The sequence below is a fragment of the Bidens hawaiensis genome, unplaced genomic scaffold (assembly GCF_021521415.1).
Source record: "Bidens hawaiensis isolate Kalapana, Puna unplaced genomic scaffold, B.hawaiensis_p1.1 tig00021989_1, whole genome shotgun sequence".
NCBI classification, from domain to species: domain Eukaryota; kingdom Viridiplantae; phylum Streptophyta; class Magnoliopsida; order Asterales; family Asteraceae; genus Bidens; species Bidens hawaiensis.
In genome coordinates this window covers 155,862-177,918 of record NW_027493403.1, presented here as the reverse complement: position 1 = coordinate 177,918, position 22,057 = coordinate 155,862, and the positions used below count along the sequence as shown (strand labels likewise).

Here is a 22,057-nt window from a genome sequence, read left to right as displayed (position 1 = left end):
GTCAGACAACCTTCCAGAAGGTATCTTTTTAAGGAATAAGAATATGCTGATGTTGACAGCTGCCAATGAAAGGTGGACAACTCAGCAAAACCCATGTGCTACCACGTGATTGCACATGGGTCAGAGAATAATCAATGAAAAAGCACCAGGTGTCCCAAGGACACGTGGCGCAAAGCAATTGGAGGAGGCCAAAAAGGCCCTAATTGGGTCTGAGCCCAATCATTGGAAACCCTAGCACTATAAATACCACATCAACTCCACAAGGAGAGGTATGCCCTATTACACAGTATTCAGCTATATTAAGCAATACACTCCAATTTCCTTACTCTCAGATCATTATCTTCTCCAACAAACTCTTATTCTCACACCGGAGGGTTACCCCAAAGAAGACCCCTCTGTCCCTTTCTGAGAGGTAAGTTTACGGTGCTGTTCATTTTGTAGGTGGAAGAATCCAGATTCCAGAGAACCATCGGTGAAATAGCATAATCACACCCGAGGAAAGTTGATCGTCTACCAGTGAGTCGATCCACGTTTCTTCATTGGCGCCATCCGTGGGTAACAACGGCAACAAAATCTCATCAGTTCTCTAAAAAAAAAATTTTTCACCATGGTTTCTGGTGTTCGTAACAGCGATCAAGTTCTGGAGGATATTGAGCGTGAGGATGTTAATGAGGGACAGCAGTTTCTGAGGGTGCCGCGTGATTCTACGCGCACCACCAGTAACCATCCCTTCATCACAACTCCTCATGGCCAGACTGAAACTCCTCCAGACGATCTCACGTTAAAAAGATACCTTAATACTGTGCACAATCAAGGTTGTCCTTATCCCGATTTGGATAAGGACGAGGTTGATTATGTGCATGTGTGATATGCGCCTATCCTGAGGATGCGCGAGGTCTTCTCTTTATTCTCACGCGCAGATGTTTCATGCGCAGATGTGATATGCACAAGCATGTGATATGCGCCACGCGCGGATGCGCCACGCGCAGATGTGATATGCGTGAGCATGTGATATGCGTCACGCGCGGATGCGTCACGCGCAGATGTGATATGCGTGAGCATGTGATATGCGTCACGCAGAAGGTATGAGGCATAAAGGAATAAGCATAAGTACAAAGGCTTACCAGGCGCGTCGCTGTTAAAGCGAAATCCCAGATCAACAGGGATGAACATGTCATCGAAGCGATCGGGGAAGCCAACCTCCCCAGCGCCCAGCGCGACGGAGCCACCCTCCATGTGCTCATCATAGGCGGCGTGGACATACTCCTTGCTGACTGCACAAAACAAGTCAAATGATATCAGCAAAACGAATTATATTCGCGCAGAAGTAATGCAATGAGTTAACTTACACAAGCCGTCAACTTGGATAACGGGCTCAGTCGCGCTGTCGGCCCACCTCCTGCTCATACCAACCCCCACCAGCGCCTCCTCACAAATGTTCTTGGCGGGGGATGGTTCGGCAGTCAACTTTTTTACCCAGGCGCCAGTTGGGTTCTTGAAGACACCCACATCCGCAGGCGCAGAAGAGATCGCGCGCATGGTCATGCGGATGGGGATCACACCAGCCCTGATATAGAAAAATCTCTCAGAACAGTCATGAAGGCTCTTGAATGAAACAGTGCAGCACTTGACCTTCTGACTGCGAGGAATAAATGAGAACCAAGAATCTTGGATCTTGGGCTTATAAAAAAACTGAAAGCGCCGAGGGGTGGGCTCCTCGCGCTGAGATTTGCACATGAACTCAAAGTGAGTCATGCGCACGAGTCCAAACGGATGGACTTGGGATATATGAATCCCATAAAACCTAAGCAGCGCACCCACAAACCTTGTCATCGGGAGACGAAGGTTGCAGTGGGTGAAAAAATGGCAATAAAGGGATATATAGCCGGTGGGCGGGTCCGCCGCCGTTTGCCCGGACGCCGGCAGCATGCAGCCATACTCAGGGAGAAAACCCTGAGAGGCGATAAGGCTGTCAAAATCGGACTGCCTCAGTTTACAGGGGATCTCATCCCACTTCTTCACTGCCTTGGTCTTCCCTACCTCCTCCGATGAGGCCTCAGCAGCCCTCTTCCCCTTGCCGGTCTTCTTCAACATAGACATTACTAACGATTTCACGCGGCGATTGCTGGGGGAGATTGTGTTGTCTGGGCTATCAGACATACAACAGAGTCAGGCACAAGTTGCTTCTGAAGAACGGAAATCTGGAAGATAGGCACTTAATCGGAATAGAAAGAAAGGAAAGCTCTGAATAAACAACAAAGAAGATGAAGGATAAAAAACTCAAAGGGCTTGCTTTTATAGGCCCAGGAGAGAGAAAAATTGGTACTGATCGGACTTCACGCGCCCCCACTCGCAGGTGAAAGCCAACGCGAGCGCGACACGTGTCCCTGACACTGTGTGAGGGGACACGAAAAGAAACGATACAGGGGCTGCCAGAATTCACGCGCCACCACTCGCAGGTACGGACCAACGCGAGCGCGACACGTGTTCCTGACACTATGTGAGGGGACATGAAAGGCAACTGTAGCACCTCGAGCACACGAAAAGCCTGACACGTCTCCATCACTGACGCATGTCAGCAACAACCAACCACGTACATGGACGATTCGTTTCAACCAAAAGGATAGAATTTCGCGCAACGATGAGTAATAAGAAGAAAAAGACAAAACCCTACTAAAAGAGCAAACTATTAAGTCTAATATCTATCTTACCTTGCTCGAGCGAGACAAGACACACATTAGACTGGGGGGCTTGAAGAGGTATGTACCCGCCTCAACACCGAGCGAGGCGGGTCAACCCACAAGATATAGACAAGAGGCTTGAAATCAAGATATTATGAAGGCACAAAGCCAAAACCTATGCGCATGGCGCATATCACATTTGCTCAGGCATCACATATGCTCATGCATCACATATGCTCAGGCATCACATATGCTCACGCATCACATATGCTCACGCGTATCACATGCTCACGCACCATATATGCTCACGCATATCACATCTGCGCGTGACGCATCCGCGCGCGGCGCATATCACATGCTTGTGCATATCACATCTGCGCATGAAACATCTGCGCGTGAGAATAAAGAGAAGACCTCGCGCATCCTCAGGATAGGCGCATATCACACATGCACATAATCAACCTCGTCCTTATCCAAATCAGGATAAGGACAACCTTGATTGTGCACGTCAGACAACCTTCCAGAAGGTATCTTTTTAAGGAATAAGAATATGCTGATGTTGACAGCTGCCAATGAAAGGTGGACAACTCAGCAAAACCCATGTGCTACCACGTGATTGCACATGGGTCAGAGAATAATCAATGAAAAAGCACCAGGTGTCCCAAGGACACGTGGCGCAAAGCAATTGGAGGAGGCCAAAAAGGCCCTAATTGGGTCTGAGCCCAATCATTGGAAACCCTAGCACTATAAATACCACATCAACTCCACAAGGAGAGGTATGCCCTATTACACAGTATTCAGCTATATTAAGCAATACACTCCAATTTCCTTACTCTCAGATTATTATCTTCTCCAACAAACTCTTATTCTCACACCGGAGGGTTACCCCAAAGAGGACCCATCTGTCCCTTTCTGAGGAGTAAGTTTACGGTGCTGTTCATTTTGTAGGTGGAAGAATCCAGATTCCAGAGAACCATCGGTGAAATAGCATAATCACACCCGAGGAAAGTTGATCGTCTACCAGTGAGTCGATCCACGTTTCTTCATTCGTTTATCAGCTTGTGCCTTTCCGATTTCTTTTCATCTGCGACTATATATTCTTCGACCCAAATCAATATCATCATCAAATATTAGTCTGACCATCGAGTATTCGGCCCACTTGACTTGGCAATTCTTAGTCCATCAAATACTCACTATGAGTAATCAAGGTTCGTACTTACGTGTTATTTCTATTTTTCTAGTTCTAAATTTATGATGTAGTATTAGTTTTCAATGCTGATCATGATTTGTGTTGAAATTTTGCATTAGGATTTATTCAGTTTTCTTTAACAAAGGCCGATTATATATGTATTTTTTTTTATTTCAAATGACTCTAAATTTTATTAAATGTTGACAGTGTTCTTTTGCTATGATATTATATTTTTATTATGTGACCTAGTCCAAAAATTTTATTGTCGAATAGCAATAAACCAAAGGATCGAAAAATATTAAACTTATAGAAAAACAACCTTGCATTGTCGCTAGAAATCCTACCCGGCTAGCAAACCTGGAGGGGTGATAAGTGCTAATAGATAACTTGGAGATGGAGATTGGGTAAATGTCCTTTATCTATTCATCCACGATATTGTAAAGTATATTATGTTCAATTGTGTATGTGTTTCTCACACTTTACTACGTATAATTGGTTATCTTATTATATCGGGATTACTCTATAGAATAGTAACCAAGTTTTGAAATTGTTCCAATCAGGTCACTAATAAAATGGTTTGTTCCAATCAGGTTACTAAAGTTTTCTTTGTGTTATAATCCTAGATATTTTGCCTGTATAGCATGTTATGCAGGTTTTTTTATTTTTAAATAGTTTAACATTGCAAATATTTTTTTAAAAATTGACAAATTTTTTTTATTTTGTCAGATATTGGTTATTCGGTTTGTTTCGATCGAATTGTTTGGATTTGAATCCTTTTACTCAATCCGAAAACCGAACCAATCCGAATTCAAAATTCTCAAACCGGACTGAATTCATCTGAATTTAATTTAAATCGGTTTCGGTTAAAATCCAAAAAACCCGAAATCAACCGACAAACATGAATTTGTATTTTATTTCTTGTTTGCTCCCGGTAGCACAATGAAACGTACATAAAACCGAGAGTTTTCAACCACAACAATGCAGAGTTCAATCTTACAAAAGCCTATAAATAGTCTTAAACACAACAATCAATCAGATTATTACAAAAGCCTGTAAATAGTCTTAAACACAACAATCGATCGGATATTCAGTTATCCGAACAACCCAAATTCAAAATTTTCCGTATTCGAATTCGGATTTTGGTTACACTCCTATCTGAAAATCGAATTCAAGATTAGGATTTTTTTAAATTTTTTTTGTTATGGTTTGGTTTACGGTTTTTTATTTTTATTTTGCACACCCCTAACAACGAGTCTCTCAACTTTCTCTCTATTTAAAAACACCTAAAAACGTTTCGATAATGATTTAATTAATGTATATTTTCATGGTGGAGACTAGAGAGATGCATATTCAACGAACCAAGGCATATATTGGGCTTAATTATCATATGATTGAAATTAACTTGTATGCCGACAATGGGAGCTTACTTTGAGACACCTACTTTGAGTCCACCCAAATCTATCACCTGTCAAACAAATATAACGTACACTTTATTAATTACTAAACTAAACACTAGAAGATAATACTTAGTGACGCGTTATAATATTTTATGACTTCATGTTGTATGATTGAAAGAGGGTAGAACAAATTAAACAAAAATAAAAGTATTTTAGTTCTTAATAATATAAATAATATATGATACCACCATTGTTATTTATTATACGTATCACTATACTTTTATGGCGATATAATATCTGTACATAATTAAATAAGAAGTATATATTCATGTGAAGCTTTATAGTATTAGAAGTTGGCTTGTGAAAACAATTACAACAATACCGCCTTTTTTGTATTAATACATCAACAGGGCAATAAAAGATATATATCGGAGTGCTAAATAATAATCGGCCCATGTATTTTTATAGTTTATAGACAAATTATAAACAAAATTTTTAATATAAGTAAATGTAAGTAAACTTACTTCAACAAAATACGTGTTAAACTACAAAAATGTAAAAAACAACAATGTACATCATTAACATTTTACTAAACATTATTTTTAAAAGATTTTTAATAGACCAACTTTAATGTGTTTTATATATTTATGATATTCAAGTGACACCAAGAGATGATTGATTCAAAAAGAATGAGAATTAAGTATCCTTAAAAGTTGCAAGTATTTTAACATGGATCGATTCATTCTTTATGTTATTATCTTATCATTGTTTGTATTCTCTTGATTCTAAAATGTACATTATCATTGGAACTTAGATTCATTTCTGAATAATTTTGGTGACCCAATTCAGTAAAAAAGGTATGATGACACTTGTAAAAGGTTAACGAGATCAAGAATTACTTTAAATTTCTAAATCGTATTTTACAATAAACTTTTGGAACTCGCATTATATAAAAAAAATATTTGCGTACGTGCATTACCCAAGGGCTTCTAGTTTATCAGCATCAAGATGTGTTGGAAAAGATGTTTCTTTTAATGTGATTGAGGGGTGTATTCTTATGACGAGCAAATACGTAGATTTTATAGTGTTGCAGTCTTGGTTTTAAAAAGCGAGAGACAAGAAAAAACGGCAGGGCTTAAAACAAAAGCGTGAAGCGCCAGGCAGAAAAGCGAGAGCTTTTTGTACACGACGCGAACATACTTATATAATTGTTATATATGTATATATCATGAGTTTTTAGAATCCCGACCCATAATGTAGCTATATTTAAGCATTATATATGATTTAATATATAAACTACCTACACATACAACATTTAGAAGCTTAAAAACCATATGTGTTCAAAAGGTGAGCGCCTCAGCTTCGCTTTAGGTCGTTTTTTTCCTAAAAATCTCGTCTCAGCCTCGCCTTTTAAACATTGATTGCCTTGAGTAGCCTAAAGCGAAGAGGCCCTCGCCTTAGGTTGCCTCTCGCCTTGGCTCACCTCAGACACGCTTTTTTAAACCAAGGTTGCAGTTAGACATGCTACGTTATATGGAATAGACTGTTGGGTCATCAAGAAAGAAGACACGGACGCGTAAGTTAAAAGTGGCAGCACTACGGGTGTTGAGGTGGATGTATGGGCGCACTATGTAGGGTCGAATAAGAAATGGGCTTTTGTGGAAAGATTAGGGCTGACCAGTATATCATATAAGATAAGGAAGGGAGATTGAGATGGTTTGGTCATGCTATGAGAAGACACTTAACGCAAAAACTCAATGGAAACCCTTACTATCGATGGGAAGATGAGTAGAGGCAGACCCAAAAACTCAGTTGGATGGCTGGCGTAGGCAGGATTTAAGATACTCGCACCTTTCCAATGACATGGTCAATGAAATGTGTGCATGAAGACATATGATTAAGGTTAAGGACTTTTAAAAAATGGTACTCCCTTCGTCCCATTATAAGTGTCCTAGTTTGAATTTTCAAGTCTTTCTTTTGCAACCTTGACCGTAAATATTTTTGTTCGTGTCATATAATACTTGATGAAAATTATATCAATGTAAAATACATTTAAAACCCAATTCATTCATATATTTTACATCAAGTATTATATAACACAAACAAAAATATTGTCGGTCAAAGTTAAACAAGAAAGACTTGAAAAATCAAACTAGGACACTTATAATAGGACGGAAGGAGTAAGATTTTTGTTATAGGGACTTAGTTTTTGCTTTATATTTTGATGACCGTTACATGTTATCTTATATATGATAAGTCTTTGTAATTTGTTGTCTTGTATTGTGTGCTATATTATATTTTCCTACACTCTGTTTTCTGCGTTTTTAGATTCCCACTACAACTACACACATATGCCTATTATAGTCTTTTGTTCGGATATGGTTTTTTGAGACGAGGGTTTCACTTGAAGTAACATCTTTATTCTACAAAATAGATATATGGTTTGCCTACATCTACATCCCCTAAAGGGACTCATCTAGCTTTAACCCACTACCCAATTCAATCAACTAACCAATACCCATGTGCCACCTCATATCCGTAACCCTTTCACTCTTAATTGCAGAAGTTGATATCCACCCCTTCCTCTTACTCGCTTCACCAGCGACACCCACCTAGCTTTACTTGCCCATCCCACAACTACTCGCTACCCCTGCGAGTTCACTAGCGACTTGATTTTGAAGATTTAGTAACCCAATTTGAGAAAACTTTGCATAAGTGATCTAACTAAAACACTTTTAAAACTTAGTTACTGTTCTATGACATTATTTAAAAGATTAAACATTATTGTATTGTTTGCAAATGACATAGTAACAGTTGACAAAGGAAAGGAAAGTCATTCGGCGGTCTAGTGGTTTAGACGTGGAATAAGAGGTCAAGAATTCAAATTCTAACAAATTAAAAAACGTATTTATTAGTCGTTCAATGAATAAAAAATACAAAAAGCAAAGATTGTAATATAAAAAGAAGGAAAAGGATAAATCAGTAGGCCTTACTCTCACTACTTTCGGTCCGTTCCTTGTTGCCACTTGCCAATTAGATTACATCACATTCCTTGTATCAAAAAATCCCTCACCTTTAATCATAAGAAAAACCATAATCAACGTACTTGTTAGATCCTAAGACCATGTGTAGTCATAACTCTTCACATCCAGACATTATACGTCACGTGGCGTCCAGTTAGAGTTATGGTCTTTTACAAAAACAGGCTGTAGTCATAACTCTCCACCCCCATGCATTATGCGCCACGTGGCGCCCAGTCACGTTTACACTTTTTTGCACCACCACCGAATCCAATTATTCCGGCCACCACGAAACCCACCGGATCTAATTATTCCGGCCAACATGAAAACCCACGAAACCCACTTGTATACTTTTTTGTTTGTTTTTTTACAATACAATCACAAAACTTATGTATATAAAATACTTTTAAACCTCAAAGCACAATCACAACACAATCCCACCGTTCAATCCCCATAAATTCCTCCGGCGATGAAGCAAATCGGAAGATCGAGAACGGAAAAAACGAAGCCGGAAAAAACCGCCACCGTCAATCCCCACCCAGATCTCAAATCCCTCCGTCAATCCCCACCCAGATCTCAAATCCCTCTGGCGATGAAGCAAATCGGAAGATCGAGAACGGAAAAAACGAAGCCGGAAAAAACCACCACCGTCAATCTCCGGCGATGGATCCTCAGGCTCACAAACACAAACCGCCACTGTCAGGTAATATAACGGATTTCTTTTTTGATTTTTGAGCCATTCTTGCGTTATAAAGGAAACGCCGGTAAAAAAAATTCCCAAAACGCAGGGGGGGCATTATCCTCCACAACGCCGATCAAAACGTTCCATTACGGATAGTCTAAATTGTTTGTAACTATTTAAGATAAGCTCACTAAATTTTAAAAACATGTTTGAGCTATTTATTAGGTCTAATATAATAAATGAGTTTGACTTTAACTATTTCTTTTTAACTATTTTTTTTTCCTCACATTTTCCACATATCTCAAATAAGATTAGAACTCACAACCATTTGATTAACTTTAACTTAGTTTACAAGTCTGAATAAGCATATTATATTTTATATAAAAACGAAATTTTTGAATGGCTTGCCAAGTTTAACCTAAGTGGCGTCTAGCCCACTTGGTCGGACACTTTGTTGACAAGTTCGATTCCTTAGGTCAACATTAGTTGAATTGATATTTTGGGGGTGGGATGAGAGTTTTAAAGTTGTTTCAAGTTTTAACATTAGCTAGTTTTTTTTTTCGAACGTCGAATTTTTTTATCGTTATCGTCATGAACTTGAACCCAATATGCCCTAAATTTAAGTGTTTGAAGGTTTTATTTTTATCAATGAACAGCCAACACCATAAGTGGTTTTAACATTAGTTGAATTGATAAACATTCAGTATTTTACAATGTGTGTTACTTAGGCATCTAAAATCCAAAATATTACTACACCATGGAAAAATTTATCTACCTGTCACTCTTACAAATATCTCAAATTTTAAAGATTTATAATTAGAAATGGTAAACGTAAACTGGATGGTACCTATGAAATCCCATGAATTCAATAAATGTTAACTAGAGAGGTGTGAATTCATGGGTTATTATTATTATTATTATTATTATTATTATTATTAACCATAAAAATTGGTTAGGGATATCACGTTTCTACTGTGGTTCAATCATTGCTTAGAACCTATGCAGTGAAAACAAAACCACTTTGTTGAGACCAATCATTTTGTTTTTTTGTTTTTTATTTCTCTGTAGAAAGCGAGATCTTTTCTGCTTTAATGAAATAAAAGATAATTACATAATTACTATTGGATTAAGAGTTGCAATAAGGAAAAAAAAGAGTACTGTGAGTGTATACACACACCGCATGTATTGTGTTCATTCTCAAATTATCTAGGGTAACTTTTTTTTTTATCGTGGATAGTTTATTTTCAGATTAATGTATTTTGCTTATACATAAGATTAATAATCAGATAAAACAAAACGTTCATATCAAAGAAAAAGAAATTATTTTTCGATAAGTTACAATCAATTTGATTATTGAAATCAGAGCAAATGATTTATTGTTTTAAACATTCTTATCAAAACATAATCAGTTTTAACAGGCCATTAAAGCACAGATCATTAACTCCACCGTAGGTTATGATCTTGTGGGCGTTAGGAAGCTAATGTCTAAATATCAAATCATTCCGATCGTTAGTTCTTCTGGTTAATAACGATCTTCAAGAATGATCTCAAAGAGTCTACCTTACAACGACTAGTAACAAGACGTAACAAGGACTTTAAGAAAACGAAGCTTACCATGATGTTAACCAAGTCTAAAATTCCTATCCAAAAATCACGTCATCAACCGTCATTCGGTCATTGGGTGCCATGCACCATTGCCTCCAGTCGCTTACTGGACCGACTCCACTCTCTCACTCTCCCTATGAGACAAATGCATTTAAAATAGCAAAAAAATTTGATATGCGTAAATGGATTTACGTTACTTGGTGTGGTGGCGATACAACGCTGAACCGAGCTTGATAAAAATATATCGCTCTTCATCAGGTTCCTTTCATACCAAAATTTATTACTTCAATAATGAATTAACTTTCTAGGAACATTAAATTCTCGGATGTTACAATTGTTATTAACAAATATGCATAAAAATGTACAACATTGTATGAAAATAAAAGATAAGGGTAAAAACTAAAAACCATTACAATGATGCACAAACTTGTCAAGTTTGATAGGTGTAGTGTGTTTTGATGCATATGTTTCGTAATGGTGTGTCAAAACCCATTGTAATAAACAGGGTGCCAAACTTTAGAAGCTTGTTAAATATGTAGTGGGCTTTGATGCAAAGTTTGTAACGTGTCTTACAACCACAAGTACCAAAGCAAGAACTTATATGCAAGATGCAAGCCCACTAAGTCAAATGTAGAGTTGTGAAGCTCCCTTTGATTAGAGGTTCACAAATCGGGTTTTTCCTAATACCCAGTTGCGTGTATGAAACTGGGTTCGGTTATTATCGGGTATTGAGAGAAATCGGGTAGGGTTCGGGTAGGGAATTGAGGAGAAAAACTCAACCCTGTGTACCCGGGTATTAAAACCAGGTATATGTCCGGGTATTAATACCCGGTTTTGAATTTGTAATTTTTTAATTCGTTTAAAAATTAATTTTGCTTCATAACTTATAGAAATAGTTAAAATATATTACAAAAACCATAAATTCACTAAAGTATAAATTATTTACTTTATAATATGCATTTTTAAAAAAATTTAAACATAAAAGTTGTGAAGTAAACATAAAATATACTATTAAAACTCATGTATTATTTCGGGTTTTATAAAAATTGGTATCTGGTATGCATAACCGGGTATGGGTATGACCGCTTCTGGTCAGTATAGAACACCCTTGTATAAAAAAACCAGTTCCGGGTACTTTTTCCGGGTCCGGTTCTGGGTACGGTTTTTTTTTCACCTCTACCTTTGATGTCAAGGCTTCTAGCCCTATTTATGACAGATGATTTAACTTAGTTTGGTGTAGATTAGGCAGGGTAACATTTAACCATTAAAAATATAAGACAAAAGTAAAATGAAATATTTAAAAACAAAATAAATCTCATAAATAGAATAATTTAAAAGTTTGTAAAGATACCCAAATACTTCGTGAAGGCGTCTTCTAACACGTCTATCAAATCTGTTCTAGCGATTAAGAAAGACGAGAAAACTTAAGACGAGAAAAACACGTGCAGGAAAAAATATGATCTAACTTTGTGTTCCCGACTTAGAAAAAAATGAAAAGAAATTATTTGCTTTATTAAACAAGAAATGCAGAATTCAGGGAACCATTAATGGCGAAACCGTTTCACTAATAAAAAAAAAAGAAATAAAAATAGCAAAAAATTATTCACCCCTCTAATTTTCTTACACGAACAACAAAATAAAACTATAGTTGGGTTCAACTTCATGGTCTAATGAGTCAAACTGACTCAGTTTGACAAACCAAAGTCAACTATTCTAACCTCTTTACTGATCCCTTTAACCTTCCTTGTGTGACCACAACATAACTTCTAACTGCGAGTATGAGTACCCATGTTGTAGCTGCTATTTTTTCTTTTATCATTAAAAGCAAAGCCGAGCTTAAAACCGTCTTCAATATCTGAGCATGCAACCCCTTAAAAAACCCGAATATTCCTTCTTGTTTCCAAATAGCACTGACGACACTTGATATTGTTTTACTCGGTTTCTTTTTGTTTTCCTTTGTTTCTTCATCACTTGAGTCTGCAGCCTGAATCATGACCTTGCACCTACATAACATCAGGAGGGTTTGAATTTATGAATTTCTTTAAATCGCTTAGAAAACTAGATTAAATATTGAAAGGTAAGTTCGGTTTTCATCCACGAGGTGTGACCATTATTTTTAACCGAGTACCAGCCTGAATTCTTAGCATGCTGTGGCCTGTAGTTTAAAACTTTTACCCCTTTTTGTCATTTTGCTAACTCCGTTAGATTTTTGCGTCAAGTAGAAGGGCATTTCAGTCATTGAATATTTGATATTAGTGTTATATTTTAGCTAAAGTTGATCAAAGGGGATTTTCTTTAAATTACATAAACAGTCCCCATGGTTTCAGAATCTTAATCCTTTTTGTCATCTTTGCTATTCCGTTAGATTTTTTTGTTAATTAGAAGGGAATTTCAGTCATTTCACACATAAAGGCCATTTATGTAATTCTAAAGTTACACTAACGTTAAAATTGGACGAAGAGGACTTTTTAAATCGTTATATTTAAAAGAGTGAATTGCGGTTTTCATCCCTATGGTTTATCCAAATCTGCGGTTTTAGTCCAATAGTTTCAAATTTGCGATTCCGTCCCTGTGGTTTCATTTCACTTGCAATTAAACCCGAATTCACTAATCCCGTTAAGTCTGGTCGTCAAACCCATCAGCGTGCCCTTCACGTGAGGGGTAGTTTTGTCATTTTTTCCCCCAAATACAGCTCATCCCCTCACGTGAGGGGGCTTGCAAATTTGGATTATGGTTTATTTGAGGAGAAAAAGGACAAAACTGCCTCTCAAGTGAGGAGCACGCTGATGGGTTTAACGGCCAGATTTAACGGAGTTAATGAATTCGGGTTTAATTGCAAGTTAAATGAAACCACAAGGACGAAAATCGCAAATTTGAAACTATTGGACTAAAACCGCAAATTTGAACAAACCACGGGGACGAAAACCGCAGTTTACTCTATTTAAAATTACATGAACAGTCCCTGTGGTTTTAAAATTTAATTTAAACACTTTTGTGCTTTTTGCTTACTCCGTTAGATTTTTCTATCAACTAGAAAGATATTTCAGTCATTTTACACCTAAGAGACCATTTATGTAATTTTAAATTTACATTTTAGTTAAAGTTGGATAAAAAAGATTGGTTTTAAATGGTTGTTTTAAAATAATTACCTTTAAAATTACATAAATAATCCCTTAGGTGTAAAAAGACTAAAATGCTCTGTTACTTAACAGAAAAATCCAACGGTCTAACAGAGATAGCAAACACGACAAAAAGGGTAAAAGTTTTGAAACCACCGGCCATGATATGATAAGAATTTTGGCTTGGTACTCAAGTAGTTAATACGGGCAAACCTCAGAGGTGTAAACTGAACCCAACTTTAAAAAATAATTTTCCAACAAACCTGATGGCAGGATATGTAAGAACGGTGGCAATACTTTTAGAAACTGCACCAAGCAAAAAGGCTGAGAAGGCGGAAAGGGATTCGGGTGATGACCCGTTTCCTGCCTTTTTTAGTTTCTGATCTAAAAGTTTCTGTTTCAGCTGATCAAATACCGTGTACTGCATAAATAGATTCAAAACAGGTCAACTTGAGTTTAATTTAACTAATAACAGATCAAAATGGGTCGAATATATGTCAAGTTGACCGAAAGATTTAGAACTCGATCAAAGTATGCTAACTCGTGAGAGTTTATAGCCTCCTAATTCTTTTATTTAAAAGAATGGATCATTATGTTAATATTAGTTTCTGTAATACTATTAATATATTCATTATCTGAGAACCTAATATTATTAACAAATTGAAAAAAACTAAACTAATAGGGAAAACGGGTTACAAACTTAAAGTATCCTGTGACATAATCAAGTATTTATAATGTCCTAAATTGCTTTATTAAAAGAAAATGGACTAATACTTATACGCCTGTAAATGAATCGAGTGTTCAGTGAACCATTTGGCGGGAAGTTCGCTTATGTTCGTTTATTTTTTAAACAAACAAACATAAACAAAACTTTTGGTCATTTAAATAAACGAATGAAAATGAACACATGCCTTGTTCGTTCATTATTATCAATAACCAGCGTCATTGGAACTCTTAGTTGGACATACGTTTATCTTCGTTCATTAGTTTACATTCTTCTTTAAGTTTTTCGTTTATGTATTCATTTAAATTATTACGCCCATTACAGCTTAGGCTAGTTATATTAAATTAAAATATCATCCATTACAATTTAGTCTAGTTTTATTATCCTTTTAGGCCCAACAGATTAATATTCAAGTTTACTTTTATTGGTGTTCGCTCAGTTATGTCCGTTTATATTTGTTCATCTATGTTCCATAACATTCGTTCGTGTACGTGCGTGAATTGTTCATTTAAACTATGAATGAACAAACATAAGCGAACACGTACATTTTCTTCACGAACAAATACGAACAAGAAAACCCCACCCCATTCATTTAACAGTTGGTGTCCGTTCGTTTGTTCGGTTAAAGTTAAACGTACTAACATGAACATGCCCCCTTCATATTTATTTGGTTCGTTTACAAGCCTAAATACTTCCCAAAATCATGCCTAATATATTAATTATTCATAAAAAGAACAAAAACAAATGTTAGCGGGTCAAAATCACCCACTTTGAGCAGTAAAAGATACCAGCTTTCACGTCAATAACTTTGACCTGTTAATCCACCCGAACCCAAACCAGAAAAACCAAAACTGAACAGGTTTCGAAAACTCAAAATGTGAAATTTCAAAAAAAAAAAAATCGAATTTAGCCCAAAATTGACCCAAATTTGACCGGTCTAAATTTTTTACCAGCTTTGACACAAACCCCTTTTGACCTGTTAACCAACTCGATCCGTACGATAAAATTCTAAGGCAATAGATAAGGTACCTGTATTGCAGGGTTGGAAGTTAAAAGTAAAGATATGCCAAGGCCGTCAAAGGCTTCGCTCCAACTGCCTTCTGTAAGCATTGCCCATAGCCCTTTTGATCTGCCAAACGCACTTGTTTGCATTCGTGATGATGCTGTATCAAGAGGCTACATAATAATGTTAGATACAGCTTTACCAGTTAAGAGACTTATATAACATAATAACTACAAAATAAACTGATTATGCTGAATTTGGAATGTGACAAAATAAAATGTGATAAGTTCTAACCTGAGTTATGATAGCAGTACATGCTCCAGCTGAAGCAGCAAGAATCAAGTTGGCTTTCGTTCCAATAGACTTTGTATTGTATTTGATCTGGTACAACCGTTTAAAGTAGCTGTATCCATAAAAGTATACGAATTGTGCAATAAACGATTGCAGATTCTTGGTTCCAAGACCTTGATACAAGGATACAATCTGACCAGTTGAAACCGCCTCCCACAACACATCTGATAGTTTCCTGAATCACCCACATGACAACTTTTATCAGATCCAAATAGGTTTATGAATTAGGGGGTTGTTTGGACTACTGACTAAACCGATTATGATTTGCTAATTGTTTAGGGTCAAAGTATTAAGATTTAGGCAAACTGTAAGGGGTTTCTGCAGGAAAACTGATTAATAAGATAAACGCAAAATTAGCAAATAATTATTTGATTCAACTAGCAATAATAAATTTGAAATAAAACACATCCAAACACCCCAAAATACATATCCAGATTAACTATTAAATACCAAATTCTCACAAATCAAAACAAATTAGCAGATCACGAAACCCAAGATAAACGATCAATCAGGCGCAAGGCATATGATCAATAAACACTCAAGAGAATACTGACTCAAAAACTCGTAATTCTCTAGTAATCACACATCCAAAGCCTTTACCCAAACACTATATTTACGGATCTAACCCTAACTCGGTGACCGAGATACTACCACACTAATTCCATTACAATTAGGAAACTAAACCAACTTGACCGACTTGTCAACTTAGGTCCTTCCATATTCACGGGCATGTGAATACGGTCCGGAATTACCAACATAAACTGATTATGGTTTGCCGATTATTTAGGGTTAAAATCAGTTACTGAAATAAATGTAAAATACTAAAATTGGCAACCAAAATCAGCGGGTCATGCATACTAATTGTTTGGGCATCTAAAACCCAAAGCTTCACTTTTAGTAGAATCGGTTTGCTATCCAAAAGGGGGTTGCGGCGCAATTTGTTGCCCGTTCACCTGCCACCCCATTGTAATTTCTTTAGATGAAAAAGAAATTATTATGGGGTGTCTATTTGCAGGGCCTTGAGGCAGGGCTGGGTGGTCGACCAAACGACCCCAGCCCTGATAGCCCCAAATTTATATATTTTTGAAAAAAAGATCTATTTTTAATGTTTTCAACCCAATAAGTCAACTCCAAACTTTTTTTTCGCCTTGGGCCGAAAACCTTTTTCATGATTCTCTGCGATTATGACTCTGAATCTGATGTTTAAAGTGGTAATAATGAATTTGAATTTGAATTTGAAATAAAACAGCCCCTAATTCATATATATCCAGATTAATTAAATACCAAATTCTTACAAATGATCAGATGACGAAACCCTAGATAAACGATCACTCAAACTCAATAATAGTAATAATAATAAAAGGTAGTTACTTGTATTTCTGGCGACCATTAGAACGAACTTCAGCCTGGAACTTGGCTTTGCATGTGTCGAGTGGGTACAAGATGGTCGTGCTCAATATAGCTCCGATTGCACCCGATGTTGCCTCAGAAACTGATTCCAAATCAATCGAAAAAGACATCTTTATTCAATTCAATGAAATGATCCGATGATGGAAGAAAAAGAAAAGAGATGAAATGAATAATCAAGAGTCTGGTCAAATATGGAGTTTGGTAGAGGTGAGGATGGTATTGTTATTATTATAATGGAAAATTTCAAAATAGGTATTTATGATTATGTTTTTCATGTTTTATGTATCATTTTTAACATATTCTTAAATTAGGTATTATAAACTAGTCATGACGAATAGTTTATAATTATTCACGAGTAGTTTGTATAACCAGTTAAAACTTGCCACGTGTCTATAAACTAACCGTAACGACCAGTTTCACTAATAATCTACTCGTAAAGATTAAATAAGTTTAAACCCTCGTAATCAGCGCCACACGAGTAAATAAGATATTCTTTAGTCGCGACGAGCAGATTATAAAACCTTAAGAGTCGCGAGTATTTTATCAAACTAACCACGACGATGAGTTTGATTACCAAATGCATCAAACTGGTTTGTTTTACAAAACACTAACCGGAATGGTTAGTTTGTTTGGTCAACTAGTCTTTACGAGTAGATACAGGTCAACGACTACTTTATATCCATTATACGAGTATTTTGTTGGTAACTAACTCGTCTCGATAAGTTTATCCGGTAAACATTACGCTTACGAGTAGTTCATTTGTAGTTAACTCGTCGTGACTAGTTTACCTTGTTTATATTCCCAATACGAGTATTTTATTGTTAATCAACTCGTTCTGATAAGTTACCAGATTTGCATTAACCATACGAGTAATTTATTGGTAGTTAACCCGTCTTGTCTATATCTTGCTATAAACTAGTCGTGACTAGAGGTGCATAAATCGGGTTTTTTAAATACCCGGGGTTCGGGTATGGAACCGGGTTCGGGTATTGAGAAAACCATAGTAATGAGTTTTTTCGGGTTTTTTTCCAAGGTTTTTTCGGGTATAAATTGGATTTTTTAAAAGTTCACTTTTTAGGGGTATTTTTAAGGTATTTTTCGGGTATACATCGGACATTTGAAATACTCGGTTTTGGGTTTTGGAAAAAACCGGTTCCGAGTATGGAACCGGTTCGGGTTTTCGTGTATTACCGGATACAAATCGGGTCCGGTTCAGGTTCGGGTTTTAGTGCCAAAATGTATTCCCTATCAGTACCCTATGGGTAGGGTAGGGTAGGGTACGGGTTTGGGTATTAAAAACCCGGGTATTAAAAAACCCGGGTTTGGTTTTCTCAATACCCGAACCCGGGTATTTAAAAAACCCGATTTGTGCACCTCTAGTCACGACTAGTTTATAGCAAGATATAGACAAGACGAGTTAACTACCAATAAATTACTCGTATGGTTAATGTAAATCTGGTAACTTATCAGAACGAGTTGATTAACAATAAAATACTCGTATTGAGAATATAAACAAGGTAAACTAGTCACGACGAGTTAACTACAAATGAACTACTCGTAAGCGTAATGTTTACCAGATAAACTTATCGAGACGAGTTAGTTACCAACAAAATACTCGTGTAATGGATATAAAGTAGTCGTTGACCTGTATCTACTCGTAAAGACTAGTTGACCAAACAAACTAACCATTCAGGTTAGTGTTTTGTAAAACAAACCAGTTTGATGCATTTGGTAATCAAACTCATCGTCGTGGTTAGTTTGATAAAATACTCGCGACTCTTAAGGTTTTATAATCTGCTCGTCGCGACTAAAGAATATCTTATTTACTCGTGTGGCGCTGATTACGAGGGTTTAAACTTATTTAATCTTTACGAGTAGATTATTAGTGAAACTAGTTGTGACAATCGTCAATTTCAGGTTAACTCCATTAACTCAACTCCGTCAATTCAAACTTAAAGATCATTGAATCTATAACGCACACCTCATTACATTTAAACTAGGGTTTAAATGACGCTTAACACTTACTACATGTGTAGTCTTTCGGGAATTGCACCGAAAGGGCAAACGAGTTGACGCAAACGATTGGTGAATAAACGAAAAACGTCAAAACAATAATTATGTGATAATTATGTGTTAGACTTATGTGTTATGTGATAACATTGTTATAAACGTTAACTCAATGTGCTAGAACTAGTTAATTAAGCTAGAAAAGTAACATTTGGAAGTTGAGGGACTAAAGTGTAACATGTTATTATTATTAATAACAATAAACCTTAACTCTCTCTTTCCCTTTCTCTCTCAAAAACCTGACGGCACCTCACCCCCCTCCCCTCTTGCGATCGGCAGCCATACATCACCACCATACCACCCTTGTTTGATCTTGGTTTTCACAATTGAAGCATCCTACACTCGTTTCTAAGCACCTCTCGCGTTTCTCTTGGTTATCTCTGCGTTTTTAAGGTATATATATGAAACCCTAACCATTGAATATCATATATTAAGTGTTTTATGATTGATTATGGCTAGAGGATGATTAATTATGTGTTAGTGATTGATATTGATAGTCATATGTGATTTTGAACGGTGAAAGATTGATGAATCATTAATTGTTTGTAAACCCTAAAGGGTTACTACTGATTTTTATGATTAATAATGTTTATTGCGTGTTTTGAGTTATGTCATATGCTTAGGATGCATGTTAGATGATTGTTTATGCTTGCTGAGTTTGACAGCAGTGATTGTTAAAATTGAACGGCGTGTAACTTGTTGAGTATATAAGCAAACTGAGCTAATTATGAGTCTACAAGGTAGTACTCTGAGTCTAGTTTTCAGAAAGTCCAACCACGCCTAATTTGGAGGTGTTTGGTTGGTCAAACGATTTAAATGCGATTAAAGGTCAAAACTGGTACTGGACAGATTGTAAGTTATGATTAGACAACTGTAACTAAATGTTAATGTAAGAATTGGTTGAGATTATTGATACTACAGTAAACTAGGTTGAGTCTAGTTTCTAAAGAATATAAATTTGCAATTTTTGGACGTGTAAAAGTTAACCTTTATGATTTTACAAAAACGTTGTGCAAAGCTGAGTTGTTAGACCTGCTGTTAGGTTGTTTTGTAAATATTATATCTCATGAACTACGAGACCAATTGGGTTGGTTCCACTTCTGGAAGTTGACTTGTTGAGTTAGGAACCTAACCCAAGTGGTCTTGCATCTGTTGGATTTTTCATTTAACGGGAATTTCAAATAACATTCTGTTGCGCATGAATTTGACTGTTATGAGTTTGCTGTAATGTTTTGATCATTGTGAGAAACCTATGTGGAATAAAACTAAAATAAAACATGTTCTGGAAACCTAATACATGTATACTTTTGTGATGATTTTTGATGAATTAATTGAGATGCTATGATCGGTGGAATAGTATAATCTTTCAAGTAGAATTCTGTCTCGGTAAAGTTAACTGCCGAACTTTGTGAAAATGCATGAAAAGTGCTAGTTGCTAGTTAATTGTTATGTTTTGACCAAATTGCCCCTGCGGGGAATACTTGCTAAATAAGTGTGGTATTTTGACCAAATTGCCCCTGCGGGGAATAGTTGATAGTGATATACGTTATTAATACATGACACGTAAATAATTGTTCACACACGTATCGTATCACAAATGTACTCGTTAAGTCACACACGATTCACAAACAAACACGAAACGTATCTTGTGATTAGGAATTATGTGCCGGGTCTAGAGACTCGATATTAGTTCCGATACTTAGAAAATCTCCTTGTTGTTTTTAGAACGCTAGAGAGAGTTTTCTGTGACGCGCATCACTTGGTGATTTATTTTGGGAATTCTTCGCAAACAGTGAATTCACTTACCCCTTTTAAACTGTTTTCAAACGCTTTTCACTTGGGGAGATAACATACTCCGAAAACGCTTTTAAGATTTTGTTAATATAAATTATATATCACTTGTAAAGACTAAGTGGCAAACGCAATAACTAAAGTCCTTCATTCACATCGAATCGTTTAATATTGGATAATAGCGAGTCATTGTTGAGTAGTACTACTGGGTTTGACAAACCCCACCCAACGCTAAACTCGACTGGAGGTCGAGTGGGTGTAATCTTGGCTAAACACATACCATGGTCGGGTAGACCTGGTGGCAAGGCAAATGATAAACAGTCAGCTTCGGTGTCGAACACTTAGTAATACTTGTTTTATAGGCTAGCTACCTATAGATATATAATTGACATAACACTATCTGGTAACGCAAAACGCTTAACGCTGAACGCAAAACGCTTAAAGCAAAACGCTGAACGCAAAACGCTTTATTTTATATAAACTTGTGAACTCATCAACCCCGTGTTGACACTTTTAGTATGTTATTCTCAGGTAGCCGAGGCGGGCGCGCGGTTTAGGATCATGCATTGCTTGAAACACTTTTAATTATGCAAACTTACTTTAAACTGTTATCATTGGGTTTTTAAGTCGTCTTGCGTGACGCAACATTGGTTTCTATGGTTTTACGCTTCCGCACTTATTTTCATTTAAACGTTTTTATGGTTTGATTATAACTAATGATTCCGATCCTGTTAGTTCACACCCTCTGACGGTAAAACTCCGTTAGTGGATTTTGAGGGTGTGACACTAGTCGTTACGGTTAGTTTATAGACACGTGACAAATTTTAATTGGTTATACAAACTACTCGTGAATAATTATAAACTATTCGTCACGACTAGTTTATAATACCTATTTTGGGAATATGTTGAAAATGACACATAAAACCTGAAAAACATAATCATAAATACCTATTTTGAGAATTTTCCCTTATTATAAAGCGGGTACGCTGAATTTGACTAGACTTTTATTGTTATTATA

General features: G+C 36.5%; 1 protein-coding gene across 1 annotated transcript; it reads right to left on the bottom strand.

Moving 5' to 3' along the window:
- Window positions 1-12,065: 12,065 nt before the first annotated feature.
- On the bottom strand, window positions 12,066-17,325 carry LOC143564347 (peroxisomal adenine nucleotide carrier 1-like). The gene is made up of 5 exons (XM_077051653.1): window positions 17,143-17,325; window positions 15,715-15,946; window positions 15,447-15,593; window positions 13,957-14,114; window positions 12,066-12,577 (listed from the first exon to the last, which is right to left on the bottom strand). The coding sequence occupies exons 1-5, from the start codon at window positions 17,289-17,291 to the stop codon at window positions 12,283-12,285; spliced, it is 981 nt and encodes a 326-aa protein (XP_076907768.1). The 5' UTR covers window positions 17,292-17,325; the 3' UTR covers window positions 12,066-12,282.
- Window positions 17,326-22,057: the final 4,732 nt, after the last annotated feature.

Coding starts and splice junctions, on each gene's coding strand:
- LOC143564347 (XM_077051653.1), bottom strand. CDS start 17,291: ATGTCTTTTTCGATTGATTTGGAATCAGTTTCTGAGGCAACATCGGGT. Junction 15,594..15,714: donor GTACTGCTATCATAACTCAG/GTTAGAACTTAT, acceptor ATTATTATGTAG/CCTCTTGATACAGCATCATC. Junction 14,115..15,446: donor CTTCCAACCCTGCAATACAG/GTACCTTATCTA, acceptor CTATTTATGCAG/TACACGGTATTTGATCAGCT.